This window comes from Anopheles maculipalpis, chromosome 3RL, assembly GCF_943734695.1.
Source record: "Anopheles maculipalpis chromosome 3RL, idAnoMacuDA_375_x, whole genome shotgun sequence".
NCBI lineage: Eukaryota > Metazoa > Arthropoda > Insecta > Diptera > Culicidae > Anopheles > Anopheles maculipalpis.
This window is the reverse complement of record NC_064872.1, coordinates 2,460,261-2,481,907: the sequence shown is the minus strand read 5'-3', so window position 1 is coordinate 2,481,907 and position 21,647 is coordinate 2,460,261. Positions and strand designations below refer to the sequence as shown.

At 45.9% G+C, this 21,647-nt stretch overlaps 1 protein-coding gene across 1 annotated transcript; it reads right to left on the bottom strand.

Moving 5' to 3' along the window:
• Nucleotides 1-170: 170 nt before the first annotated feature.
• LOC126565759 (E3 ubiquitin-protein ligase lubel) lies at nt 171-16,358 on the bottom strand. The gene is made up of 20 exons (XM_050222966.1): nt 16,269-16,358; nt 16,066-16,201; nt 15,788-15,936; nt 15,325-15,495; nt 14,570-14,744; nt 14,282-14,499; nt 13,591-14,013; nt 13,310-13,520; nt 11,789-13,237; nt 10,876-11,156; nt 10,469-10,666; nt 9,388-9,750; nt 9,191-9,310; nt 8,640-9,120; nt 3,351-8,344; nt 2,530-3,102; nt 2,108-2,455; nt 1,865-2,037; nt 1,164-1,332; nt 171-236 (listed from the first exon to the last, which is right to left on the bottom strand). The coding sequence occupies exons 1-20, from the start codon at nt 16,320-16,322 to the stop codon at nt 204-206; spliced, it is 10,719 nt and encodes a 3,572-aa protein (XP_050078923.1). The 5' UTR covers nt 16,323-16,358; the 3' UTR covers nt 171-203.
• Between the last annotated feature and the right edge of the window lie 5,289 nt (nt 16,359-21,647).

The window sequence follows — 21,647 nt, the reverse complement described above, 5'->3', positions numbered from 1 at the left end:
GCAATAAAAGGTTGTACAAAGAGAATATCTAGATAGATTTATTGGATACATATTTCTTAACCTAAGCAAATCCCGTTGAATGGTGAAAGGACAGCTCTAGGATCAGTCCCCTAGAATCCATGTTGAATTCCTATTTAATTATTAAGTAGAAGTATCTTTTCCATTGGATCAGCTGGATCCTCCTGATTCGGACGACAACTCTGCTAATTGTCGAGAGGAATTTTCTCTTTAACGAGCTGTGGAAAATGGAAAATAAGAAACAGACTGCGTTTAGAGCTATTTAAAGAGATAATCTCTGATATTGTTTTGTTGGTATACTTATGAAAGAAGTAATTAGTTAGGGTTGGGTCATTGCTCAGTCGTAAGATTTTTGATCATATGATCATTTCAAATTTTACAATTTGACAGATGAAAGTATGAAAGAGATGAAGAAATTTGAAACAATCGTACGACCAAGTATCGTGACTCCAGCCTAATCCAACTCATTCGCTAGAATGAGTTGCTAGTCATCACAGAAAATCGATTTCCAGTGAGTGTCAAAAGAGGCGGATCTTCCTCTAAGCGGCCTCGAGCTGAAGCCCATAGTGAAGGGCCCCGAAATCCACTCCTGCAAAGGCCTTCAGTTCGTGTTTGCTCCCTGGCCACAGGATGTTGAATTACAGGGTCCTTCATGATAGTGTCCCAACATCATTTCCGCTTAGAGCCTCAGAAGTTCTAGATCCATCTCTAACAACTCAACAACTCTTTTGGGAGTCGATTAAAAAGCATTAGTAAGAATTAGTGTCACGATCTCTAAATCCACCCTGGTTAGTGACATTATTACTATCGCTACAAAAGTTAGTGTAAAGGTGCAAAACGGTGCATTTGTACATTACAAACATTTACATAAAATATTTTCATTCGGCTTGTAACATGGTATCGTCCATTGAAATGGCAGTCAGTGCAGTCAGAATCCGCTACCGTATGTGTCCAGTGGGGTCCAGTTTCTCATGAAAGTCACATAAAAAGAGAGCTACAAGCGCAAATGGGTAGGTCCCGGTTGTGGTGATTGCGTTGTGCGTAAGTGTCTCGACGAACGCATTCCCAACCACACAGACCGGGGAATTTCCCCTTTTTTTACTCGAAAAAGCGTTCTAGCATGAAGCATCCTCTCTCGCGCTCACCTTCTGGCACATTTCCCGATAAATTTCATCGGTGTCCCAGGGACCCCGTTCCGGGAGTGGTATGCCGCGCCGGCGCAACTCTTGGACACAATCGGTTAGATCCAGTATCGGTAGCGGATCGATCTGCGCTTTCGATACCGTACCGACCAAATATTCAACGTAATGGGTTCTGGAAGAAGCAGATAGAAAAAAGAAAAAAAAAACGCAACGCTTAGTGGACATCATGCTCGGAGGTCCCCGTTCTCACCTGCAGCAAGTATTCGCGATAGATGCCATCCACCATGCCATACGGGCGCGGAGGCATACGCTTGTTAGCACGTCGCACAATCGACTCGAGATCGTCCGCATTGAGGATGTTGATCGGATCGATGCTATTGTGCGTCACCAGGAAGCTAAGATACTCAATGTAATGCGCTCTAGAAGAGTGGAGGTACCGTGAGGTGGTCAAGGATGAAAAGTGAGGCGGAAGGAATGTATTAGTACTGGTCTTGGGAGACGTCGAGACTGTTTAATTTCCGGTCATTTGTTTGGTGCTTGATCGGCATGGTATCGCGATTTAATAAGATTTACGCTTTTGATGTCACTAAGAAGTCATCAATTACCCCAAAATACCGAGTCGCTTCACAGGAATAACTGAAATGCTCAAAAAAGTAGCGTTTGCCCTCATTTGAGGAAGCAAACAGATGTCCTCCCAAAGTTACCTGCACAATCCGGCATGATTTTCGGGAACGTCTGCACTGCAGATCATATCCATCAGACCGGCTGGTGTTTCCTTTTGCAGTGGAATGGGACACTTCATGATGGCACCTTCTCCATTCGTCAGCTCCTGTTTCATTTGCTCCGATGGTTCAGTGTCAAACGATACGTTGTTCATCTGAAAAAGAGTGATAGAAGTTTGCGATGAGTTCCTCGGGCATTATCGAACACTTAAACTGTATCCTTACCAACAGTAAGTTTTGAAGATCCCGAGGTTCCTTGTCGCGCAGATAGAACAGACAGTTTCTCGGGTGATGGGCATGCAAACCCAGCTTGGCACAGTACGGTGATACGCTACACTTTGCGCCCATCATGAACGGTTTGTTGCATCCGTAGCAGAACTCAAACTTGCATTGCGTGCAGGTAAAGTGCATACAACCACCACGGGCTAGTGAGTAGCGGAACTTACAGTTGGGGCAGCTAATACCGTGCGTCTGCAGATGACGCTGGACACCTTCCGCTTGGAGTTCCGGATCGTTTGCCTCCTTCCATTCGGCAAATTTATCGCACGTAAGTCCTTCGTGCTGAGATTCCCACTGTCAACGAAGAGAGTCGCTCCAATTAATTCTCCCACAAAATCAAAATAATGCTGGAAGTTCCAATTCCTTACCGGTTTCCGACACGAGGCACAGGTGATTGAACCACAGTCCGGACACACCAGACGTCGTTGTTTGGGCCGAGCGAAGAACCCACTTGAGCAATGAACGCACCACTTAAAGTTGGGATCTTTCGTTAGCGTACGATCACGGATTTTGCGCTGGAATAGATCGTGAACCTCTACGTCAACTATGTTCTTCAGCAGAATGTCCAAATTGGAGAAGTATTCCAGCACGTCGTCCTCCGTAACGTCCGGTCCATTCAGATCTGGTTCCTTACAGTAAGGACAGTTACAGTTGGTGATCGATCGGTTGGTGATCTCCTGCGTGAAGTACTCCTTCGCACACTCCAGACAACAAGTGTGAGTACATTTAAGCATCGACACGATCTCGTTCATCGGGAACAAGCCGAGACAAAGCTCACATTCCTTTTGCAGAAGATCACGCGCTTCATCGATCGTGTGAGACTGTGTGGCGGCCCAGATTGCATTATCGCGGGCGTATCGAAGCTCAATCAGCTGCACGGCAAGCTCTGCTTGGGCCTGAGTTTGAACTAAACCATCCTCTAGCAGCTGCTGCGCTTGGACCTGCGGAAAGGAAGAACGAGAATTGCAAGGTAGAGACAACCTGAGGTATTAAGAGAGTCTACATGAACTTTTGATTAAATTTTATAGGAACTGGTTCTTCAGCACGTTTCCAATAGTTGGAGTGAGTGATGATGACTTTTCCCGAACTCCCTCTTTTCCAAAAGCGAGACAGAAGAGTTTCTACCTATGTGGCGAAAGGACTAGGAATGGTTCCTACAAGCACACACGCACGCACGCACGCAACTTACTTCTGGCGGTTCACTGTTCGGTTCGTACGGTTTCACCAGGCTCTTGATAATGGTGCGCTCGCTTTCCGTGATCGTCATCCGACTTTCGTCCTCATCGTCGGTCGTTTGGTACTCATCGCTAAAGCACGTTTCGCGATACTTCTTCTTCAGCATCTTTTCGCACATGTACGTCGTATCGCGCGAACTACCCGGCATTGGTTCGCTTGGCCCGGGGGTGGACCTAGCCGAGGACGTACTAGCCTCCTCGGAGGCCGGCGTTGCAGCTTTGCTCGTGGAAGCCGGCGGTGTAGCGGACGAGCGTGCGGTAAACACCTTTGGCTGTACGAGTTTGGCCGGTTTGGGCGTAACCTTGGATGTGCTCGGTTTGGGTGATTCCTTCGCTTTATTAAGGAACTCTTTTTGCATGTTCTTGACCGTGTTGGTTTGCACTGGACCAAACACGCCACCGCCGATCGATTTCTTGCGCGTCACCGATGGCCGACGGCCGGTAGAATCGGCCGTAGGGGATGAGGCGCTTGCGGTGGTGGTGGATTTCTTCTTACTTTCGGATTTAGTTTTGGAAGCTTTGGCGTTAGCCTTCTGGCCAGTGGGAGTTGGTGGTGTTGTCGGGGAGGCACCATCCTCCGACTGCGAAGTAGCGGCGGATGCAACTTTAACGGTTAGTTTGGGGGCTTTTGATTTTGAACGGGTGGGTGGAGCCTTGGGGGTGGAGATGGTGGTAGTAGCGGGAGTGGTAGTAGAAGCAGGAGGATGAATGTCCACATTTTGGTAGATGTTTGTGGTACGGGGTGGTGCTTCAGGTGGTGGTAGAGTTTCGGTCTGTGGTGAGTGAACAATGACCTGTGATGACTGTATTTCAACGAAGCTGGATGAAGGCTCTTCGGAAGAGGCACGCGATTGGGTACGATTGTCCGGTGCATGTCCGTTGAGCAAATGGCTCGTGTTTGGCTCTAGTGAAGGCTGCTCAGTTATACTAGCAGTAGAAATTGGTGCGAGATTTGAAGGCGATGACTCGGTATGATGATCGTCTGTCGTTGATGCGATAGTTTTTGATGATTTTACAGGATCCTCAGCATCTGGACTGATAGTGTTCTCAGCTTGCGAGTTACTAACAGTACGGTCCAGAGCATCAGCTACAGAAGTTTCCTCCTCTACTTGCGATCCCTGGGGACTTGCTGAAGAAGTATCAACTACTGCGGGTGGTTTACTATCATCAACACTTGATTCTTCTTTGTTTGGCAGCATAGAAACAGGGCTAACTACTGATGTGATTTGTAGTTCATTAGGAATATTCTCAGGTGCTTCTGAGGCTTCTGCAGCTGGGCCAAGAGTACTCTCTCCATTTGTGGTTGCTTCTTGATTGTTTAAATTCTTATTTGAAGTATCAATTTCTTCCACAGAAGGCTCAATAACTTGAAGTTTAGATCCTGCTTTGAATACTGTGGCATATTCGGGAATAGCTGTACTAGAACCGTTAGCATCTAAGGCGTTTACATTCACATACTCTGGTGCTGCATTTTCAATCGAAACAATATTTTGGGTTTCATTGGGTGGTTCATTTGGATTCAAACTTTCTGCTGGTGTACTTCCGGTTTCGACCTGAAGATCAGGCACAGTTTCGGAGGCAGGCTCAAGCGAATGATCTTGAGCATTTATAATGTTTGTTGTTGGATGTCCTGCTAAAGAGAGCATAGAAGACGTCGATGGATTTACTAAAATTTGTTCCATCTTAGCAGCTTCAAATAAATCTGGTGGTTGAAGAGGTTTTACTGTAGCTTCAGTAACGATCGGCAATGGTAGACTGCTTGCCAAACCTTCAACTGCTTGAGTGATTTGAGGATTAATAGTATTATTTCCTGCAGGTTCTATTCGATGATGAGAACCTGCACTAGGAAAACCTGCACTCTCATCATTAGCTTCCACCTGTGTTTCATCCTTTGTCCCGAATGGTTCCTCAATAATCGTCATCGTTCCATTCATAGCATTCCTCTCAATAACGGAAGGCGGTTTATTATCCGTAGTCTCCGTGGAGGATGTCTTCACCGAATCGTATATTACCATTGGTTCCTCTGGCAAAGACGCCTGTTCCTGCATCGCACGTTCTTCGCCTGATTGTTCTATTTGCTGCACAGTTTTTATAAACCCTCCAATAACTGCTTTAGCGTTCATCAACGTTTGCACATCCTTCATTGTCATCGGTAGGTTCTCGTCCGCAACGAGTGTCCGATCGCTTGATTCTTCTCCCGCCGTTATACTGTGGATCTCAGGCACAAGCGTTATCTCACTTATCTCACTCTGTTCCGAGCTGTTCTGAAGCGTTTCCACGCTGGAAGCATGATGCAGTGGAGAGGCAAGTTCGAGTGGACCAAGTGCTTGCTCGGTTAGGTGTAGCATGCTTCGCAGCTCACCTACTGATTGTTCGATCACGCTCATAGCATCGTTGAAATCACTGTCCAGTGGAAGATCACTCACCTCCGATGCACTGTTTCGTTCGTTTTCTCTTACGATCGCCATGTTGATCATGGGAAGTATCATCTGTGGTGGTGCTTGAACTGGGATCACTTCATGCGGTGGCTGTTGGACACTTCTCGACTTCCCGTTGGCCGAATCGATGATGGTCATTTCGGAGAACATTACCGATCCATCGTCGTCATCATCTTCGTACTCGTAGAAATCACCATTTTCGTCCACATCGTACTCCTCGTTGGAATCCCACTCTTCTTCTTCTTCCTCCTCGCCTTCCCATTCGTCTTCGTACTCGTCTTCGTAATACTCTTCTTCATACGCTGCGTCATCTTCATTGAATGTTGCTATGTCAGAATTGATCTCATCTTTCATTTGTTGTATGAGCCGCTTGGTGTCTAGAACTAGCTCAGATAGATTATTTGCCAGCTTAGAACTATGCCTAATTACGTCTTCTTCTTGAGTATCTTCCTGTGCGGTGGGCGTTGTATCTAGGACAGAATCGTTTGAAATTAGATCAGAAGCTGTAGCTATTGGCCCTGTTTCTGTAGTCGGATTAGCTGGAGTCTCTTCTACTGAAGTGGGAAATTCATGATTATACGAATTTTGTGGTTGATCTGGCAGAATAGATTCCCTTACATCTGAAATTGTAGTTTCAACATTTGGTTGGGTTTCTCGTAGGGGTTCTGGTTCGTTTAGCTGGACCTCATTTATACTCAAACTACTCAATGGAAGAATTTGAGATTCAATCTGAACTGGTGTTTCTACAACTGGCTGAATAACAGCATCAGTAGTAGGTTCAACCTGTTGAAGAGGAGGTTCCACAGCCGCACTTGGCACAACAGGTGCAAAATCTTTTGGTTTAAGTTCTTCGACACTAGGCTCGCTAGCCACAATGGCATCAGTTTTGATAGTTTGCTGAGGAGCTTCTTCAACAATATTCGAATTCTCTAGTAGAGGATCCTTCATTACTTGTTGCGTAGGCTCTTCTTTGATAGGATCAATCAGAGCAATAGATTCTGTTAGCCCAACAGACTCTTCGTTTCCCAGTTCTTCAATTCCGTTCTGTTGTGGTTCACCCACATTATCCTCTACAGGAGAATCTCGCTGAGGAGGCAGATTAATGTAGATGGGCTCATCGACGAACTCAAAATCATTCTGAGAATCTTCTTCTTCAGCTTCATCTCCTACTTCAATAGCTTGCTCGATACGCTCAATGTTATCTACCACGTGCCGCAATTCCGCCACGTGATCTATTGCTACCACAGAGGACTGATTTGGTTTGGAGCTGGTCGCCAGTAGTACTTCAAAGTCACTCTCGGAGGAACTCTTGACAGGGCGTCGGTAGAGATAATTATTCTTGTTGACAGGAATGCGAGATCCTCGTCGTTTCTTCACTCCCTTCTTCTCAGCCACTGCTTCTACTGGTGGCGTCAATTCTTGGAGTGCTTGCTGAACAACTGGTTCCACTTCATTAATAGCTAACGAAGCTTGATGCTTCGTCACTATCTCGATCGGTTGCACTGGTTGAAGCTCCTTCGAAGGAGCTTCAGTGAACAGGTTCATCAACTTCTCATTGATCAAGACCATATCGTAATAATCCGTAGACTCCGCCGTTTGCCGTGCTTCATCGGAACTGCTATCGATCAGATAGCTGCTTCGCTTCATCTGATCAAAGACGGTAGTCGTTTTTTCGTTCCTTATCGCACGTTCAAGAAATTTCTGAATATTGGCATACTCATCCATTTCATCTGGAGCAGCTGACTGCTGGGTAACCTTTGCCGTTTGCTGACGCTCGGGGAAAACGATCGGCGAGTCGCTGGTTTTATCGAATGGAAAGTAATGAATGTTACTGTAATCGTTCTCAGTGTACTCTGCCCGCATCAACGTTTCTCGTATGTCGTCTTCCAATGATTTCGGTTTCGTCCGTAGATTAACTTTTACCGCGTCTAGCTCCTGCCGTACCTGTTGGACCAGGGTCGGCAGGATGTCCTGTATGTTTTCCTGTACAAAGTCACGTACATCGTCCTCGATGGATCGATCGGGATCGGGTGTTTGGAGTGGAGTTGGCTTACTGTTCGCACGTACGGGAATGGGACTTTTGCTCATGATACGCTGATCACTTGCCTGCGATCGTATTGAGGTTGCAGATGGAGACCGCGAGTTGGGTTCAGCGTCTACCAGCTGACTGAGCAGTTGCTGTATGTTGCGGAGGACAGACCCGTTGGTGGATTGTTGCTTCCTTTCCATTTGCGTGATCAGTGCCTCGATGTCCTTTAGTATTTCCGTATTGGAAGCAGATGTCGTTCGTTCTTCACATACCTCTTCGTGCTGATCTTCTTCCGGTGGTGGTGGTGACGTTGCAGTTGCTGTGATGTCGTGTTCCGTTAGCTCTTGTAATTCTGGTTCTATGTCCTCTTTCTCTGATTGTAACTCAGGCTCCGGCGCATGTTCGGCATTATCTGCCATTGAACCTATGCCAAGCAGCTCTTGTTCGACATGAGCACTGATGAACTGTTGAATTTCACTGCCTAGATTCGATAAGATCCACCCATCCAGATTCAGGGAAGGATTTCGTATTATCACAAACACGTTAAAGGAGTCACGAGGATGTTCAACCAGGGCAGGGGTGATACATGTACGCAAGACAAACACACATAGAAACACAGCATTGTTACAGGATTTCCATCCGTTGTTTGGCAGTGTGTCGCAATGCAAGTAAAAAAAACACAGGAAAAGGGAAAGAGAAAACTAGCATTAATACCACTGGACCACACACTACTACCCTCCACGCTACAAGCCGCGATCAGTGCGATCGTTTCTTACTGATTCCGGTGCGATCCTCTTGGAGCGCTTGGTGTAGCAGCAAGTTGCCACTATCGTTGTCGGCCCCGCTCGGTGGTCCCCAGATGCGCATCAGAAACGGTTTCAGCTGCGTTTTGCTTAGCTCAACGAGCGCCAGCTCAAGGTTACCGTGGTGCGCCGTCAGGCTGGTGACAATATCCTCCCGGGTGAAGTTTCCTTTCGAGGCGATTTCGCGATATTTGCGCTGCCGTTGCTCAATGCATTCGGTGATCGCACGCCAGATGTTGCCTTTATGCATTTTCAGTGCTTCCCGTGCTTCCACGGTCGAAATGGTGCCGATGGTATTTTCCCGCTTTTCATGCCCATACTTGGTGGCTAACGTTTGTACGGTTTCGATCAGTTTGTTCCAATTGCTTCGTAGCCACTGTACCGGATGCTTCTCACCACAGTGATTCATAGCGGCCTGCAATTCTTCGGCCGTAAATTGATAGCGTTCTGCTTCCTGAGTGGGGTTGAGTTGAGGCATTAGTAAATACGCAAATGGCAAAAATTGGAGCCTGTTTCAGACATACCCGCAAAAGTAGTGTCATCTCGGAAGGTTCCTCTTTGTTCTGCATCTCTTTTGACTGCTCTCTCGCCAGCAGAGGCACTGCATCTTCGGGATTCCGATGATCGTCCATAGCTGCTGATTGCTAGAAAAATTACGAACCAAAAAAAGCTTGAGTCAGTATTTTCTCCAGCGTAGCATCTTCAACAGGAAGCGGAGAACCATTTTCACCGTTGGTTGTTTCGGTTGCACTTGTGCACCACCAACAGACAGTGTGGTAATCTTTGCAGGTGTCTTCGAATCTATGTGACGAAGATCGTTAAATGTGCGATACATGTTCTCCTCGGGAACTGCTGCCGGACGGCCCGTAGCTCCGAGTGTCTGAGTGGCGGCCGTTTGAATGATCTGATGGATAGCTCGGTCCAGATAGGATAGGCTATCATCCTGTTGCTGACCATAGCGATTAGATGGGGCTGATGAAGGTGTCGGATGGGACGTTTGATTCAATGCTTGGTTGGCGTGGTACCGTGACGAGCTCTGCAGGCCTGGCTGAGGGCTCAGTTCGTGTGGAGATGGTGGTAGACTCTGAAACATGATCACGAAGCGGGTTATCAGTTTCATGTTGCATGATTATAATGAGTAGTTTTTTGGAACGTTGATTGCAGGATATTGTTAAAAGCACTTCGTGACTCCGCTTACCGATTATAGCTAAATAGCAACCGACACTCAAAACCACACTGTCGCGTTCTGGCTATGAAGTACGTCTATTTCTAACGTTTACCCTTCGGAAATGATCGATCCACGATCGGTTGCTAGTAGTGAGATACTAGGGGGCTCATATAAATCGTACAAGCATTATTATCTATCACGACGTCATGGTAGACGCAAATTATCCTCTACCGAACGTCCACTGACTAGCAAGGAAGTGTATTAGAGACACAGCATTACCGCATATCTCACGAAACTCGTCGTAACGAATCGTGTGAGAGAGTCAGTGACATCGCATCGTGCGTGTGAGCTATTTTTGTGCATAACGATTTTAATGCCGCAACTGCCAAAAGTCGGCGTGACGAACGGGAAGACCATAAGGAAGCGTCTTGTTAATGAGCTGTTTGGTGCGGTGGCTGATGCGTCTTTTATGCGTCTCAATACAAGACACAGGCCAAAAATAGACGATCAACAACAACAGCGTCTGTCAACGATGAAATAATGAAGTGTGTCGCGATAGTGAACACTCGATGCATAATCACCGGGAGCGTCTGGGAGAGTTAATCGTCTAGGGTCGATTCTTATAACGACGTACCTGCGTATCACTCGAGATGCTGTTGCGGCTTGCGGGACGTTCCACTTGGAGAAGTTGTGGTGTGGCAAGCGAATACGATCGTTTGTAAAGTGCTGACGTTGCTTGGGTCGGTTCCGGGGAAGGTTCGGTGTCGGGTTTATCGATGGATTGCTGGTGGGTGGCAATTTCGTGACGCACCTGCTCGAATGAGTCATATGTCTGGTTGTGATGGTATGACAAAAATTGTATTGAAAGTATAGTTTGCTACCTAATGTGTGGTTCTTTTTATCTTAGTCGGCATGAAGATTAATATCAATTATGAATCAATTAAATAAAGCGTTCTTAAAAAAAGGCTTGTTCCTTGGACAAGGACCCGCTGGACAACGATTAATCCTCATTAGTCTCCATCCAGCCTTGTTTCTCCTTACCTGAGTGGACATATCTTGTGGTGGTGGTGACGTTCCAATGGATGCTCTGGCACGAGATCTTTCTTCTTCTTCCGCCTGCACATGTTTAACCTGTACAATTTCCCTCGGAGGCGAAGGACCGCAACCTGTGGATACCTTTGCTTTAACGACCCTTTTCTCAACGTGGTCAGTTTCGTCAGCGGGGAGAATCTCAACCGTTTCCTTAAGCCCCTCACCAAACGATTTGACAACCTCGCCCTCAACAACTTGGTCCATCTCGGTGTCCATCTCGTCGTCAATATCTAGAACGAGAGAGAACACGAGAAAAGACACGGTTCCGATTAAAAAAGAATCCACTCCAAAAACTTTTTACATTTCGGGTTCGAAAATTCCCTCCCATCGTTCAATGCAGGTGTACATTTTGCACGAGAACTAGTGCGGCCTTTATTGAGGTTATGCAACACATATAAATAACTCACTAAGTTACAAACGGGTTTTCAGGGTTTTGATTAGAAGTACGCGGGTAACGATCGTGCTGATGTTGGGTTGGTTAAAATCTTTTTGGACTCTTATTGGAACGGAAGAAAGCACTCAGAAACACGTATCATTATTACTATGATATGGACGGCAATTCTTGAAGGGTTGAACCTAGTTTTCGTTTACCGGTTGCCAGGGTTCTTAACATAAGATATATAAGACTGTGTTCGCGTATATTAACAGAAAGGAAGGTACGTCACGTTTATTAGAAGGTGTGAAGTTTGGATTGGCAAGTGTGGACATTTAGTCCTCATAAATGGAGTTGGTGCATACGGGTGAATGCGGGTGCTTTGCGTGCTTATTACCGTGCTTAAGGGTTACAGTGAAGGGGTGGAACATGGTTTGCTTTATTACTTCGCTTTAGTACCGGGCCAAAAGGATATTTTACGAATCCTACCTTTCTTCTTCGTTTCTCCTGGTGGCTTACCGTTGGTCGGCTTCTGGGGTGGTACAATTTGCAGTTTCACCTCCGTAACCTGTGGCGTCTCCTGAACAATGTCCGGCTGAGGTGATTGTGTGTGTGGATCGGACTCGGAACGGGTCACACCGCTCACTACACCGATGGTAGCCGTTTTGCAGCAGATGGCACATATCTTCACACCGGGTTCGTTGACGTATGTGCAGAACTCACATTCCCACTCACGATCGGGTGTGACGGGAGCCGGTGGAGGAGGTGAATTTTCCGGGATGTCCGTATGGTCATAGTCCACTTCCGAACGGGTGTCGTTGATGATGTTCTTGATCTCAACCGTCTTGAGATGCCGCTGCTCGTCAGAGTCCGACTTCGTTGGAGAGATGGTGCGGAACTCGAGCAATCCATTTACAACCTGTTCCTTGTCGATCGTTTTTGCCGGCTTTTCTTCGTCCGACTCGTTGGCGATGAACTCAGTGCTGGAGTTTTTGCGCTGGCGCTGTTGCTTTGAGGCGAAGCGTCTCCTTTGCTCCGAACCATCCGTGTCCGGTGTGTGAGAATCGGAGGGAATCTTCTTGGGTACAGTACTGGCCACCTTCACACTCGGGGACTTGGTGTCGCTCTTTCGCCGTTGTTTCTCACGCCCATCCGAATCAGAGCTTGGTATGGGTTTCTTTGGTACTGGAGGTACTGGAGAAGCCTTACTCTTTTGCTGCCGGCGACGGTCCTGATCTGGCTCGGAATCGTTCGTGTGCGAATCGGACGTCATTCGTCTCGAAGCGGAAAGATTGTTCTGAGCTGCCTTCAGTTTCGCTTGCCGTCTACGCTCAAAGTCTGCGTCGGAATCATTCGTCAGCGAATCGGAGTTGATTTTGCGTGGTGAGCTGATACTTTCGTTTCCAGAGCGTGATCGATTGGATGCGACACGTCGACCCTCCGGCTCAAGATCGGAATCGTTTGTGAAGGAATCGGAAGGCTCTTTGCGGGGCGATGAAAGAGACATCTTGTCGAAGCGATCCCTTGTCAACTCTTCCCGATCGTAGCGAGCGGCCGGAGCTGTGACCTTTCTCGACACTGGATAGTCGATCAGCGATCGAGCGGAGGAGCCTGCTCCTGGACGACGATCCCGGTTGAACCGCGAATGTTTTACACTTGACGAACGCACAAAGGATTGTGCCGGTGGTTCAGGTTCGTTGAAATCGATACTGCTGGTTGAATTGAGACGCTCTCGGCGACGGCGATCACCACCACCACGTCCTCGCGAGCGGTGAAATCCATCGTCGGAATCTTCGTCATCGGTAAGGTCGTCGATGAAGCTGTTACGGTTGAGATTGCGCATGGACATGGTGGATTTGCGCGACTTGATACTGAGTGCTGGTGAAGCGGCACGCGATCGTGAGTTGGCTCGGGATCTTGGTGGTGGCATGGCGACACCTGGAGGAGGAGTAGAAAAGGGTTGAGATGAGGTGGAAATGTTGTCGGGGGTGGGTTTGTGTTCGAGCGTACCTGGCATCATTGGCATCATACCCATCGGGTAGGGATACATGCCATTCCATGCGTTACCCCACGCCGGTGGATAACCGGAGGGATCCTGCGGTGGATAGCCGTGTGGTGGTGGTAGATTGAGACTCATGTTGGAGCCATTCTGTGATCCTCGTCCCATCCAGGCATTCATCTGATTCCACTGCATCGGATTAAAGTGTGCCATTGACTGAGCCTGTAATAAAGATTATCCAGATACAGATTAGATCAACTAGTCTGGATTTATTTCAGGAGGATCGTCTAACCTGATGCAATGGATTGAATCCCCACATGTTTGGCTGTGGCGGTGGTGGCTGATGCAAATTGAACGTACTGAGACTTCGATTCCCGTTGGGCATCGTCGGCATTGTATCTCCAAACTCCGAGTGCTGTATAGGAGAGACAGACGGTGCATTACTATTGCCTGGTGAGCTCGTCAGTTCGTGAACATAGCCAGCGCCTGGTCCGTTCGGTGTCCCCGGGACGGACAGTAGATTAATGCCGGAAGCAACACTGCCAGATCGTATTCTGGGTGCCGGTGGATTAAGCCACCGTGAGTGCAGCTGTTGCGAAGACGGTATCGGCTGATGCAGTAGATGAGGTTGCTGTATCTGCTGCTGCTGCTGATGCTGCTGAAAAGCACCTGATGTCTTGTTGCGGAAGCTGTTTGATGACTCAGTGGCGGATGACTGTAGTTGAACCAGGACAGTTACACAGAGAAGCACAGTGATGAGTAAAAGCAATAATTTGGTACAATTTTTGGCATTCCACAAATGGGAACTCGTGTCACATAGTGCATTTCAAATCGTACGTTGAAAGCGATGATTTTTGAGCACACAGACACAAATGAAGATACACTGACCACACAAAAAAAAAACTAAGTTTTGCCCATCCCAAAACAACAAAATCCAAAATTCAGACCCCGTGTCCATTCGCCCAAAAGCTTGCATGCGTTACCTGCAGGTCCATGTTAGATGTAAGACTCGCTCGTCTGCTGCGGTCTCCGTCAGACTTCATCGCTTCCTGGTGCTGTCGGTAGCGTTGCTGTAGCAGCGTCATACGATCCAGCGTGGCGGCCGTATTGTTTTGGATCTTTTCCATCGTGGTTGAAACGGCCCGGCTGGGGCCAGTTGATGGCGAACGTTTCGAGACGGTGTCCAGGGATGAGTTGGAAGCTAAGAAGAGTATTGGAGAATCAGCAATTCGTTAGCCTCAAGTGTGTGGCTTGTAAAGAGATGCACTTACAATGAATTTTATTCTCCGGGGGGTCAGGTAGTGGCCTGTTAGAGGGATGAATGAAGCGCTTGAGGGAGTTCATTTTTTCTCGCAACGAGAGAGCTGGACTCGGCGGCGGTTGAGGCGGTTTCTGCTGGTGCTGCTGCTGCTCCGTCTGTCCTTGTGGAACCGTCGTTGGTATAGTCTTCAGGAAGAGATGGGAGGTGGGAATGTAAAATAGGAAAAGAAAATTATACAGCAAGCAGTATTTCTTCCTCGGAAGCTTTTATTATCAAAAAACTTCAAACTAGCTTCTACTAGTACTGGTTAAAGCTTGTACTACCTAATCAAAAGCTGCGGGACAAACCATCTTGAAAAAATACAAAACGCAATAAGAAAACAACACATGCACAATTTGTCAAAAAGCAATCGTAGATAAGTTGTATATTTCGATTTCGTTGTTTTTTCTTGAACATTTTGTGGTAGTTAAAATCGTCTAAAAGCGTTAGGTTCCGGTAATAAAAATAAATATCTTTTCATAGGAACTTTTTACGAGATTTCATTGTAACAAGTATTTAGTGAAGCGATCGTCTACGACTTAGTTTTGTTATTTGAGGTTGTTTTGTAGGTTGATTCTTTCGCCAATTTATATAATTATTTTTGTCACAGTACGTCAGCCATTTTCTTGTCCAAAATTTGCAACTATTCTTCTTATCGGAAAGTGGGTCAGTGTGGGGGGTGTGGCCAGTCAACAACCGTCCTCACGAAAGTATGCAGCGCCGTACCTGCTGGTCCTGCTTGCGGCCAAACATGGGACTGGGAAAGTGGAAGCTTCCGGGGCGCTTGTTCCTTCTCGGCGGCGGCAGTGGCCCGCTCGATCCGGCCTCACCTTTCGGTGGCAGCGGCGGTTTCACCATGCTTGGGGCCGGCGACACAACCGCGGGCGGTTCAATTGGCTGCGAAGAAGAAAAATACGGTACGGAAGTGCACAGAGTTGACCGGCGAACGGAATTAGTGAGGCGAACGATGGGTCAAAAGCTTTTCGAGGGTGATCAAGGATGGAGTGGATTCGTGTGAGAAGATGCGCAGATCACAACCTTTCCCGGTAGTGCGTGGTTTGAGGTCCAGTGTGAACATTGGAATGAGGACGAAACAGATTCAAATGGCAACAAATGGCATGCATTCATCGGAATGAAACGAACTAGCAAATGACTACAGAGACTGCCATCGATAAACACACTACCTTACCTTTCTGACATGTGTTTGGCGTTTCGGGTGGCGATGGTAACGATCGTCACAGGAAACACAGAACAGATTCTGATCGCACTGTTCGCATCGTACGACGGGCGCCACGGAACCGCACAGATCGCACTTCATCACGGTGAGTCGTTTGATGTCTGCTTTTTTTCGGGCAAAGGAAGAACGTTGTTGTTTTCCACCAAATGGCGCCGTGAAGTGAAATGCAGACAGGAAAATATTTGTATTAGTATAAGGAAGGAGGGTTTTTCAAGATGGTTTTGCTCTACCTGGCGATTTGAGTGGTACTGGAGGAGGTGCATTGGAATATTGCTGCTGGTTCGCCACATCGATGACCTCATACTCTGGATCGTTGTTGATCGGTGGTGGTGGAGGTGGTGGACCAACACGATCACTGCTTTCGGTCTGTTACGAATGGAGAAGAAATGATTTGTGGTACACTGTGAAAGCTAGCGCTTCATTCTATTCTTACCACCCAAGCTGGCATATTTCGGCTGCGGAATCTATTTGAAGGGCTGGAGGCCATACTATTTAATGGAGTTGCGCTAGCTGGTGGATAGTTCTGTTCGAAAGAAAACGATTTAAAATGTAAAGAGATTAAGTAAATTAAATGAGATACGAGGAATTATCCAAATGATATATGAAAGAAAAGGATTGATAAGCCCTTCCAATTGTTTGTACAGCAAGCGATCAAATTATTTACTCTCTCGTTCACATATCAACTAAAACAAACAGTACGTGCCTCACAATCACCGCCACCAAACCAATGGTGATCTTCTCAAGATGGTGATTTATTTTTAAACATTATTTACATTCAAGTTGCATGTACGGCTGTGCGTCCGAAGTACGAGTTTTGTTGCGAAGGTAAGGTACGATGTACGCGGTGCAAACATTCCACTGCACTTACCGCTCGAGTTCAGTGTTTAATGTGTGATGTTTTGTAATGGTTTTCCTATCTTTATTTTTTGTGTTCCTTTTCTTTTCAATACAAATAGATCGAATGTGTTTTGTTGATGTGTGTAATTCACTTTCAGTCCGTCAAAAGAAATAACAGGAAATGTATGCGGAGAGAGGTTTTCGTGTAGCGATGGAGACGCATGGTACTTTTCATTATTGGTAACCGAAATTACTTTTTGTGTTCAAATGATCTACTTGCTGTTGGAAAATGACGAATAGTTTTAAGAGAAAATATTCTTATATTGTTGATGGAATGAATATATGTTCCTGTAGTAGTGGTTTCTTTAAATAATTTAAAAATGAGCCTACTTAATGTGATGGAGAAGCATGGTGCTTTTCGTCGGTCGTGTGGGCTCAAGTTTACATAAAGATTTTTTTTTTCGGAAAGTCCCATGTGATAAATGTGTTTATGAATGCAAAAAGGAATCAATGATTACTTGATGTCATTGATAATCAATACGATAGGAGCATTTTTAATACCATGTTATGCCCTTTTTTAATATTATTTTTATGAACTTCATGATAAACCACATCATTACCCCATGAATCGAGGTTAATGTGTATTTCATAGCACCTTATAAAACAGGAAGGAAAGGAAAACTCAGCATCAACTCCTTTGGTTCTATTTACTCTCGATCACGATCATAATTGGTTGAAAAAAATGCAACTTCTCAACCCAATTCCAAAAATAAAATATTCCACATGTTTCCCACTGCTGGAAAACACCAGCAAGCCAGTATAGCAGGGGGGGGGGGGGGGGTAATAAGCAAAACAGAAAGTCATCCCCCCCCCCCCCATTTGTCTAAACCGATGGCGGGAACACGCTAGGGTCGCTAATCGTCAAACTAAATTAGAATCCCGTAGCGACATTTTCGAGTCGAGAGTTGTTGTGCGAATTTATTTAAAGCGATTCGTGCGGTTCCCGTTCATTGACTGTTCGCTGCTAAAAGTGACACCGAAGAAAATCCTTGCACCTTGCACCAAGTTCAGGAGTAAATTGTCAACCTTCAGGCAAAGAAAAACTAGTTGAAAATAAGAAAAAATAGGAAGGTCCACAGAGCAAGAAATTGCGTCAAGAATATCGTCAAATGTTTTATTTAAATCATGTCAAAGTAATAGATATTGACGTAAATGGTTGATTAGAACGGAATTGCAAGTCTCACGCCCGCTTGTGTGAATAAACGATATTTAAAGAAAATTAAAATTCATTTTTCACACTTATTTTTGTAGCCTCACACCATGTGCGACCTGTGAGAGCAATTTATTACATAAGTCACTTAATCCCCAGCTTGTGTTGCTTACAGACACACATTGTACATTGTAAGTGAATTAATTGCTATAGCATGAGATCAGAGTCGTCACATTTCCGCATTCCACAATTTCAGTCTGAAAATGGTTCTCACAAGACACATCACACTGATGAGCGTCTCTGCATCGTTGGCGCCACAGAGATATAAGCAAGCAGTCTCTCCAGACAAACCTCTACAAGAGTGAAGTAGGAATGTCACTTCATCTACAGGCCATAAGTACACACACACAGCAATCTCACAGCATTCTCTTTTCTTACGACACGTCACTTCTCACATTCGGGCCGGTAATGTCAGAGATCGTTAGAGGCAGAGATTTGGACGATGATGACCACAGTGATCAACCTGCGGCACTGCTGCGGTATTATTGCAAGGCAAGGGGCAAGGGCAGGTTGGAGGCTCGGCTTTAAAGCGGGCACGCAACAGAAGAGTGGGCCGGACGACACAACGTATCGAGACCCACTAAAATGGTACCGATTTTCTATTTTTAATATAATCCTAGTGCAGGCAGACGGCCCAACTGAGGGCAGACAGTTAGCGCACATTTACACACTCACACACACAGAGCGATAGATATTCGGTTTGGCAATGCATAGGCACCATAATTCCACACTGCTTCCACATACACACACACACACACACACACATCACTTACGCTCATCGCAATCTCCTTTGCCCGGGAGCGCTATATTAATAAAATGACGATTACTTCGGAAAATCGGGTTTTCACTTCGATTGCAAAATGGCAATATTAATTAGCTGTAGAATCAAACTTCACACAGTATTTTACTCTATCGGTCACCTTTTCTTATGCAGCGGAGGAAAGTAAGCTGCGCGAGCTAGGTCGAAAAGTCTGGATGGTTTCGGATGGTCGGCAAAAATTTGAACAGGACTACCATATCCAACTGCACACTTTTCACTACTCTCAAAAACACACACACGCAAACTCTTTTTTGGAGAATTAAAACAATGTTAAAATAGATTCAAACTTATTTTGGCAAATTCCAGGTGTATCTTTTTCGGTAGCACACGATCCGACTTGCACCGGGAGAGTGAAAATAGAAAATTTTTACTCTCGCTCCTTTTTATATAACTTTACCACCGGATAGGTTGTAGGCCGTTACCGAGCTGAGACCGAGTTGCGTACGCGCCGAGATTCAATCACTTACTGGTGAAAGTGTCTGAGCTAAGTCGGTGTGGTGTAGATGAGAGGGAGAGAAAGAGATATTGTGAAGTGTTGATGAGTAGCAGACAGAGTATTCGCTCTTGTTCTGCATGAGTTTTGGCACATTGGATGATTAGTAGTGTTATGAATATTTTTTGGAAAAATTGTGATATTTTCCTTTGCTATGGAGACAATGGAGAAGTCTTAGCTTCCATTTTCCTGTTAGTTCCTACTGTATACTTGTGATGTTAAATAGTATAATGAATGTATTGCAGTGGGCCTTATTTTAGACGAATATAAAGTTAAATTTATTTTGGTGAAGTAATGCAAATAAAAAGTATAAAGATTGAACGTTTTCCTAAGATAATTTGGAACCATTTTTACCACCAAAGTTCAACTATCCTAAGCTACTCCCGTTGCATCGATTGAGCGATTTTGCGCCGTTCGTTTACGGTCCCGCAAACACGCATCAGCCACCACCAGCAGGCAGCCGACTGTGCCTTTTGAAAGAACCTAATTTTAGCCGAACTTTTCCGCTTGACTTACGCTGTGTGTGAGCTTACCCACACACTCGCCACTGCCGCTTGGATGTTGAGAGGATCATGTTTTTTTGCCGACAGCCGTTCGATTTGGCCGGCAGCACGTTTCGAAATCGTCGCGCGCGATTTCACTTTTGCGTCATAGCCGGCGGTACCACGTCAAATGGTTTGATGGATGTGATTGAGGGAGGAGCAGAGAGAGTAAGAAGCATGTACGGACATGGTGGGTAGATTTGATCACTCAGCGGTGTTGTTAAATTGTCAAACGCCTCTCAAGGACGAGATGGTGGAGGCGCCTAGTAGTTTATAAAATAATTGTGCCCCAAAAGGTGGGAATATTTATACATAACAAAAAACCATGAAATAGGACTCTTTTGGAGTTGTGTTTAAGAAATTGAAATTTGTTGTGAAAAATTCGATTTGAAACTTTAAAAGTAAAATCATTTCTACAAAGCACCAGGTGTCTCCATCGAACGAACCACTCGGTTGAATAAGTTTTTGCCTCTTCTTTGCTGCAAATCATGTTACAACACCTACCGAAATACGGAAATAAACTCACCTTTTCTTAACATAGACCTTGCCAAAGTCAAACATCGAACCGTGACGACGTGCATTGACAGACGAGCCTTGCGTTCCATTTCATCGACATTAACCTTTGCCCATTCGTTTCGCTTCTTTTCATACTGCTCTGTGTGTACAACAACCCATTCACGCGGGGAAGCTTTTTCGTGTTTGTTTTTATGACCTCGTTCTTAGGCTTCAACAGGCACGTACTACGCTAGTGCGAGTGTTGACAGTTCCGTGGCATCACACACACATATATACTTCCGTGTCAATAAAATACACGCTCACACTTTACGGTGATCCGTTTGATTGATGGATGAAAACAAACACGAGCTGGGATTGGAAAAAGCGTTCGCAACACTTTCGGGCCAAAAGCATTAGAGAAGAGGGGAAATGCGATTCGATGTCGGGAGTCCGTTTGACATTTCTCTTTCACTACCGGCATCAGAATTAGTACAGTGTGCGTGTGCGCAGAGTCAAGGAACTCTCCGTAGCAGCCGGCATCAATAGGGTGAACAGAGAAGGATGCATCAAACAACGGCAGTGGGTTGATTGTTGGCAGCAAAATAAACACTCGTGGTCCGAAGTTTGACAGTTCTCTCTCAGGCTGTTTCATTCCGAGTGAGCACTCTCTCACTCACTCTCTCTCTCTCGCTCTCTTTCGACTGCATATTTCCACGAAACACTTGCAGCACGGATTCCGCAGTGTTGCTGCTAGTCAGTTGTTTCGTAGCTTTTCCGTAGGTTAGTTGAAGCGATCGTGCCCGGCTGCGTTGGCTGCGAGTTGGCTCGATTTTGGTCCACTTTTTTCACAGCAAAAACAAGAACAACAACTGAACCTCTACCGTAAGCGCTTCATCACACACGCAGTCTGCTTCCCTTTGTGCACCCGCACTAGTTTATCGGTCAATCGGCTTTTCTTCGAAGTGTGGCCGGAAAATTTAACCTGCAAAAAACCTAGTGTTGCCGCAGTGCGTTCGTGTGTGTGTGTGCGTTTGTGTTTGATGTTGTGGCGCTTAAGTGTTTCTCCCTCTTGGTTTATTCTAATTACTACCAACACCAGTAGTTATCGAGAATGTTCTGTGAAGAATTGTAGTTTCAGCACTGTGGTTTGGGCGAAAAATAAAAGCCTTGGAAGCTACAAATGTGTGTGCCTAAATAAATCATCGTTATGAAATGCAGCTTGAGGTTGTGAAAAGCACAATGAGCGCGTGTGAGCGTTGAAGATTTCGTTGAAGTTGAAGTTCCCATTTTTTTTTCGTGTGGCGGCTGTGACATAATGCGGCACCGATCGGTTTCCCAGGGGTTTCACGCACTCA

What these genes read in the sequence shown, in the direction of transcription:
- LOC126565759 (XM_050222966.1), bottom strand. Translation starts at nt 16,322, where the DNA reads ATGGCCTCCAGCCCTTCAAATAGATTCCGCAGCCGAAATATGCCAGCT. An exon ending in AGATGACACTACTTTTGCGG is followed by an intron (nt 9,121 to 9,190) that starts GTATGTCTGAAA and finishes AACCCCACTCAG; the next exon opens with GAAGCAGAACGCTATCAATT. An exon ending in GTGCCTCGTGTCGGAAACCG is followed by an intron (nt 2,456 to 2,529) that starts GTAAGGAATTGG and finishes CTTCGTTGACAG; the next exon opens with TGGGAATCTCAGCACGAAGG.